Genomic DNA, 7,655 nt, shown 5'->3' with positions numbered 1-7,655 from the left:
GGGAAATTTGCTGCTGTCCTACATCATACCTTCCACTTGGGGTTTTCCAACAATCCTCAACCATCATCATTGGGGACATCACCTGCCGGCTACCACGTCCCCACCGGCTGGATGCTGAGCGCCGGAGGCGTGCCGGTCCCTCCTGTCCCTACCGGTGTGGTGCGCCGGATGGCCATCACGAACCACTACTACCACGAGGTCACGCCGGAGCAGCGGAGGAATCCCAACTGGCATCCCGACTTGGGAAGCCTTCATCATCTTTCGGCGTGAGAGGGCGCTCGCCAGGTACGAGGAGGACGGCCCACCTCCTTCTTCGAACTTCAACGAGGCCGGTCGTCGGTTGTGGTGGCGCGGCCGGACTCTCGAGAGCGTCATGACCAACAACACGGCCGGCGATAGACCCCGCCTGCGCTACCCTCAAATCCAGACCACACGCGCGCGTGCCCAGCCTTCAAGGTTCAACTGCAGCGACGACGGCCACGTCAAGTACTTCTGTGGCGAGTACTACGACGACTACAGTGGCTGAGTATTACAGGTCTAGGCAGGAGGATGACTGAATCACTCCAAGATTCCAAAACAAGTTCGGCCGATTGTGACTTAATCTGGCCATGTATCTTAATTTTCAGTTGTGCCGTGTAACTTAGTATTAGTCTAATTGTACTTTAATTCCATTTCAAATTGTATCTTTATAAATGAATTGGGAATTCAAATATGCGCAAATTCATAAATTGTTACTAGTTTGAATAGTTAGAATAATTATTTTTGAAAACTGAAAATATATTTAGATTATTTATGCAATGTCAGTCACTTTTCATATTGAAAGTTTTGTCAAATTTGTAACAATGCAAAAAATGTGAATTCAAATATGCGCAAATTCATAAATTGTTGCTAGTTTGAATAGTTAGAATAATGATTTTTGAAAACAGAAAATATATTTGGATTATTTATGCAATATCAATCACTTTTCATATTGAAAGTTTTGTCAAACTTGTAACAATACAAAAAATGGGAATTCAAATATGCGCAAATTCATAAATTGTTACTAGTTTGAATAGTTAGAATAATGTTTTTTGGAAACAGAAAATATATTTGGATTATTATGCAATTTCAATCACTTCTCATATTGAAAGTTTTTCCAGATTCAAAAGAGAGCAAAAACTAGATAATTTAAATATTTGAAGCATTTAAAAAATGGGCAAGAAAATGAAAACGTTTAAACATAACGCGCCAAAGGGTCAGACCCTTTTGCACCGGCTGATATTACGAACCGGTGTAAAAGGGTCTTTTACACCGGTTGGTAATACCAGCCGGTGCAAAAGGGTGTGAACTTGATGCGCACAAACCACCGCCAAACCACCTATTGCATCGGCTGGTAATACCAGTCGGTGTAAAAGGGTACCTCTTTACACCGGTTGGTGTTACGAGCCGGTGACCCTTTTACACTGGCTCATAACACCAACCGGTGTAAAAGGGTGTTGGGTATTTAAGCCGGGGCAAGCCACGCCCCGGTGCAAGAAATCGACGAAGACGAAGGGCACGCGCAGAAACCACGCCGTCAGGCTGCCAAAATCCGTCGCTGCCCCTGCCGTTCTCCGCCGCGTCGCCGCCGTGCGTCGATTCCGGCCGTTCTCAGCCGCGCCGCTGCCGTGCGCGTCGATTCCGTCGTTCTCCGCCGCCGCTGAACCTGAAGTGGCCGCCCGCGTCGCCGCCGTGCCCGCTGCGTCCTCCTCTGCTCCTCGACGCCGGCGTCCGCGCTCCTCGTCGCCGCCCGCGTCGCCTGCGCTCCTGCCCGTGCCCGACGCGCCGCGGTGCTCGCCGTTCGCCGTCACCTGCCTCGGCCCTCCTCCTGCAGGTGCCGCGCGCGCCGATCCCCACTCTGTACTCTCTCTGTATAGAGAGGGTTTTTTTAGTTGTTTTTTTAATTTAGGTATGTTGTATTAGTTTAGAGATATGATTTAATTGTTTAGTTGTTTTTTAGTTATTTTCTAATTGACTTAGTGTATATTGTATTAGTTTAGAGATATGATTTAATTTAGTTATTTTAGTTTTTTAATTTAGGTAAATATTTTAGGTATAATAATTTAGGTATATAGTGATTTAACTTAGGTAATTTAGGTATATTTTGAATATAGGGTAATTTAGGTATATTAATTTAGAGATATGATTTTAGATTTAGAAAAATTTGTTGTTATATATTTTAGTGATTTTAAGACTTAGTGAATTTAGGACTTAGTGAAATTTTAGTGAAATTATAGTGTATTATATATTGGTGAATTAACTTGGTGAAATTTTAAGACTTAGTGATTTTAAGACTTAGTGAAATTTAGGACTTAGTGAATTTACTTAGTGAAATTTTAGAATTTTGATTGTAGTACTATATCTTTGTAATATGCCTCTTGTAAGGAAAAAATTGTTGGGGTTCGCAGCATGGAAAACAAAATTTTTCCTACACAACAACGAATAAACCCTAGCCAAGATCCATCTAGGAGATGCATGCAACGAAACATGAATATGCAAACATGCATAACTTGATTTACATACCGTTGCAAATCAGTAGCGGAAGCTTGAAAGAAGGTGTCGACGAAGTCCGATCACGATCCGTTCAGTCTTGGCGATCCGCGAGATGACCAAGCGCCGCAAGTGCAACGCCTCCGAGAGTGTTACACACGTACAGCTTGACGACGTCGGCGCTTCTCCGTTCCAGTGGATACACGGCGAAGTAGAGAGATCACTTCAACGTCACAGCGGTGTGACGATGAACGTGGCGCAATTCCGGCAGGGCTTCGCCCGGACGGTCCTTCGGAGATTCCCGGAACTAGGGTTCCGACGATATTTCCGACGATCACCAACTGGATCCGGAGACCTAGATGTGAACTCGGAGGAGTAGAAGATCACCGGGCACCGGGCACGACTAGCACCGACGCGGGGAGGCGACGGCGAGAGGCGGTGGGTGGCCGGCGGCGGCGCGGGTCGGGCGGCAACGGCTCGGGCGGGGTGCGGGTGGAGGCCGGGGCTGCGAGCTTGTGTCTCGTGTTGTGTTTTGCCTTGCCCCAGGGTCTCGTTTATATAGGCGGCCGCGGAGGTCACGGTTTCAGAAACCGATAAGAACTCCGTACTCCAACCCAACTCAAACTCCACACTTGTCATAATTGGAAAGGAAAAAGAACACACCGGAGGGAGGGACTCCTCTCCCTCCCCAATTTGGCTAGGAGGGACTCGGCCAGGTGCGCCTCGCCTGGGTGGGGTCGGCCCAGCTGGCCCGGCCCCACCCCCTTCTAGAACTTTTCGAACTTTCCCGGTTTTACCCGAAACTTTCCAAAACTTTCTAGAATCTTCCAATATATGAACTTAGGGGTTTTCCACTATTCCGAATCCATCCGTGATACTCCCGAAGTCAACCGGGACTCCGATCTTTCTCCGAACAATAATTGCGCCTATCTTTCTCTCTTACCCAAAGTGTCGTACTGCCTTAAGTGTGTTACCCTATGGGTCCGGTAAACAATGTCAGTTGTGACTATTCTCATAGTCACGCGTAGTAGGGAGACTCTGGAAACGTCTATGCTACCCCGACTGTTTACTCAGATGATCAACCTGATCATCTCACGAACCACTTCGACCGTCGATATATAATTCCCATGTCCTGCGATATGTTACTTACCCGAGATATTGATCGTCAGTACCGTCGTACCTTAGTTCAATCTCGTTACCGGTAAGTTCTCTTTTCTCATCATAACTATTCACTCTCTTGTGACCCGGTCACGTGCTTGCAAGCGATTGAGTGAACGTTAGTGAGATGGGCCCAGAGAATATCTATCCGTCACTTGGATGGACAAGTCCCACTCTTGAACACATATAAGCCTACAAGGTACCTTCGGGGAACACACAAGATAACTTTATAATCACCCCATTACGAGTGACGTTTGCAGCGAGCAACGCCCCCTTTCCGGTACCCGAGAGTTACATGATCTCATGGTCAAAGGAACTAAAAAGACGTCAATGGATAAAGCTACGCAATCAGGACTTATGTGACACGATCAATTGCTTCGCTTTAGTGTTTGGGTATGTCCGTCACATTATTCCTCCAGAATAACTGTGAGCTCCACTAATGACAGAACACAGTCTCTATGATTATGGAAACGATAACCATCACTCACTTAGTGAACTAGTATAGAGACATACTAGGGACCATGATGTCTATATTTCACACAATGTATTATGTTTCCCCATAACACAGTCAAGCATGATTTATATAGACGATTATCAAGAACATGAATTGGCCCATATAATAAAATATACCTTTATTATTGTCTCTAGGGCACCAATTCCAACAGTCTCCCACTTGCACTAGAGTCAATAATCTCTAGCTAACATTTGCTTGATTCGAACACTTCCAGACTTAAGTGTCCAATCATTTTATGCTCATGGGAAAGTGAATAAGCCATCATATTGAACTTAGATATGTATGTCAATTGCGATTCTCTATGTCATTCTCTATGACATAAAACACATATGATAATATGTAAGTACTAGTATTTTGGAGCTCTTGCATGACCGTGATTTTCATAAATTCGATGATAGATTCTCATCTATATCAATTTATAAAATCTAGACAAGATCTCTAGACAAACAAGCCTTTTGTCTATACTCCCACTTTTGTGTACAACTCTAGGTGTCGTCACAAAATAGTACTTCTTTTGTAAATGCCCCCACGATTGCATAGTTTTCCAAAACTATTACTTCCTACTACAAGATAAGTCCCACTCGAGAAGAAAACTATATCATGATCTAAATATGAAGCTTCGCATAAATGTAACTCCGTACATTGAACTCTTCATATTACTCATAATATTTATGATACTTCTTATCATACCAAGTCCATGGTATTCTTTAAGAATATCATCCTCACATGTTCAATCTTGCATATCACCATACTTGTCATATCATTTGTTTGCACAAACCATTGAACATCCATTGTCTTTACCAATATGTTTGATCCTCTTGATAAACTTTATGACATAGTCATAATAGATGTTTTATCATCTACCTTTATCAATGCATATTCCCAGGTATTGATTCACTAATCAATATAACTGCCCCGAATATATACTCATACAATAATACTCTATTTTGTATGATATCAAACATATAATCGACAAAAAGCTACTTGATTGTGTAAGTATAGATTATTACCGAATAATCTTCTAATACTCAATCTTTAGCTTGCGACACGGTGTATAAAGAAATTCTATCTTCTTTATTCTACAACTCTTCAATTTGGCTATGTAGCATTGTCTCTTAACATTATATGCACACTTTCATATAATCCATTAGGAACAATATTTAGAGCTCCCACTTATTTTCTTGAAACATAGATCCCTTTGCCTCATGCAAAGATTTCTATTTTCGATATGCCTTTGCTTAAACAAACCTTTTTAAGCATGCATCCCTTATTAGTATCATGGATACTCAAAACTCCTTAATTGTATCTCCATACAATTATACCTATCTTCAACAGCACATTGTTTAGGAACAGTTTCCTTCAACAACATATTGTTTAGGCACAACGTCTTTCAAGAGCACATTGTTTAGGTACAATGTCTTTCAAAAGCACATTGTTTAGGTACAACGTTTTGACATCCCTCACACATATAAAATATGTGATGATCACTAATAAAATCCGGATGGACATAATCAAATATCCAACTTTCAAATAAAGTTCCCTTTTATCCTCTAACCTAGATCGTTGGATAAAACCTTCAAATAGTTCATGCACTATTTGTGAACCTTATTCCGGATTATATAGCACTATGCTATTTATCGGAACATTTGGTCCCATCATCGCTTCCTCATAATTCGTAGGACTTTCATCTTTTACTATCCCAATAAAAGCATGTTCATGATGAACTCATAATATCCTTTCGGATGCTATGCGAGCATGATGATCTACGATTGCATAGGTGCCAAAGTAGACAGAGCTTTGGTGAACCTCATCACCCAGCTCCCTCTCGAAAAGGGAAAGTGCAGGCGCCGGGACTAAGTCCCGCGCTGCGCTACTCGACCAATACGAGGAGTGTTTTCCAAAACACCTCATCTAACTCGACCTATCACTATCTTGTCTTAGAATTTTCCCGAGATAAAATCTCCTTGAAAATCTCCATACATGGAATACAAGATAGTTAATATACTCACTAAACTAGTGAAATATATTATATGAGGGCGCATCTCTCCGTATCTCGATATCGTGTCTCTCTATCAATACTTTGATATCAACCACGATGATCAAAACAATAACTTAATATATATCTTTTGCAAGATTCATATAGAGTTATTTCCCATACGGTTTTGATGATTCCTATAAGCAAACAAGTACGGATATCTCTAAAACACACACTTTGTGTATAGTGAACAAGTAGTGATCTATCCTTTGTACATCAATAACAATTATTTCTCTCTTGAAATAATCTCCATCATTATATTGGTATTTTTACTTTGAGAGTGTCACAAGACTTCTCTTCTCAGTACCAATGCTCATGTGCATATATCAAGACCATATCCGCAAGAATTGGCAATCATAGGTGCGCCACGAAAGATATTTATTCAAAATATAGAGCAACATAGTTCTCTTTATTGTAACGAATAATTATCCTTACACGAATATGATCCTTACATCATATCCAAAAAGCACCTAATTACATAATTGCTAAAACTTAAACTAGTCTTTGATAATTCGAAAAACAAGAAGTATTTTCCCGATCGTGTCTTCACACGCATCTTCACTTCCCGTATTTCCTTCGTCTTCAGAAATATTCAACTTGTCCTGTATCGAATTACAAATATCACCATATTAGTAATCGATCTAGTATCAAATATACTTTGGGACTTATGAACAATCGAAGAGGATTGCACATCAAATGAATAAGTATATCAGTATATACCTTTGATGGTTCCCGCCCTTTTATCTTCAATATAAACTGGGTAATTTCGTTTCCAGTGACCCTTCACCTTGCAATAATGACACTCAGCTTCAGGATGAGAATTATACTTCTCTTTCTTTGGAGGAGCAACGAACTTGCTACTCTTAGAAACTTTAGCATCATTCTTCTTCTTGAACTTAGTGGTTTTCTTTTGCAGGTACTTTTGGATTTCCCATCTTCACTTCAACCACATCAGGCATATCTACATCCATGGAAGAAAGACTTTTCTCCAGAGCTTCTGCTGGAGCCAAGAACATCTTCTTCAGCTCTAGCATAATCTCGTATGCAGTTTGCTTCTCAAACCCTCTCTGAAAAACTGGTTCTAGAGTGGCGAGAATTCCATGCTTGATGGTTATGTAGTGAAGATGACGTTTCTCATACATATAAATGTCATCTTGAGATCCAAAATCAGGTCGGTCACCTTCCGGACTGTTGATCACATACATTTTCCTCCACACAAAAAGTAGATTCTTGATGTTGGCAAGCCACGTGAAATAGTTGTGTCCGGTTGGCAACTACTTCTCTAAGTCATGGAACGTATCAAGCTCGTAGGGTGGTATTTTAAAGGACATCTACAACAATAATCGCAAAGACGCTTACACTTTGTTCAAGATAAATTGAGTTCAATTAATCTAGTGATTAAACCTAGAACTCCCACTCAAAACAACATCCCTCCGTTGT

At 41.4% G+C, this 7,655-nt stretch overlaps 1 protein-coding gene across 1 annotated transcript; it reads left to right on the top strand.

The window, feature by feature from the left end:
- Positions 1-373: 373 nt before the first annotated feature.
- Positions 374-7,417, top strand: LOC125537296. The gene is made up of 3 exons (XM_048700590.1): positions 374-518; positions 1,472-1,852; positions 7,132-7,417. The coding sequence occupies exons 1-3, from the start codon at positions 374-376 to the stop codon at positions 7,284-7,286; spliced, it is 681 nt and encodes a 226-aa protein (XP_048556547.1). The 3' UTR covers positions 7,287-7,417.
- The last annotated feature ends 238 nt before the right edge of the window (positions 7,418-7,655 follow it).

Source organism: Triticum urartu, chromosome 2 (assembly GCF_003073215.2).
Source record: "Triticum urartu cultivar G1812 chromosome 2, Tu2.1, whole genome shotgun sequence".
Taxonomy (NCBI): Eukaryota; Viridiplantae; Streptophyta; class Magnoliopsida; order Poales; family Poaceae; genus Triticum; species Triticum urartu.
Note: the sequence above shows the minus strand (reverse complement) of the source record. Positions and strands in the feature narration are given on the sequence as shown.

What these genes read in the sequence shown, in the direction of transcription:
- LOC125537296 (XM_048700590.1), top strand. Translation starts at nt 374, where the DNA reads ATGACCAACAACACGGCCGGCGATAGACCCCGCCTGCGCTACCCTCAA. An exon ending in CGAGTACTACGACGACTACA is followed by an intron (nt 519 to 1,471) that starts GTGGCTGAGTAT and finishes CCGGTGTAAAAG; the next exon opens with GGTGTTGGGTATTTAAGCCG. An exon ending in CCTCGGCCCTCCTCCTGCAG is followed by an intron (nt 1,853 to 7,131) that starts GTGCCGCGCGCG and finishes TTTCTTTTGCAG; the next exon opens with GTACTTTTGGATTTCCCATC.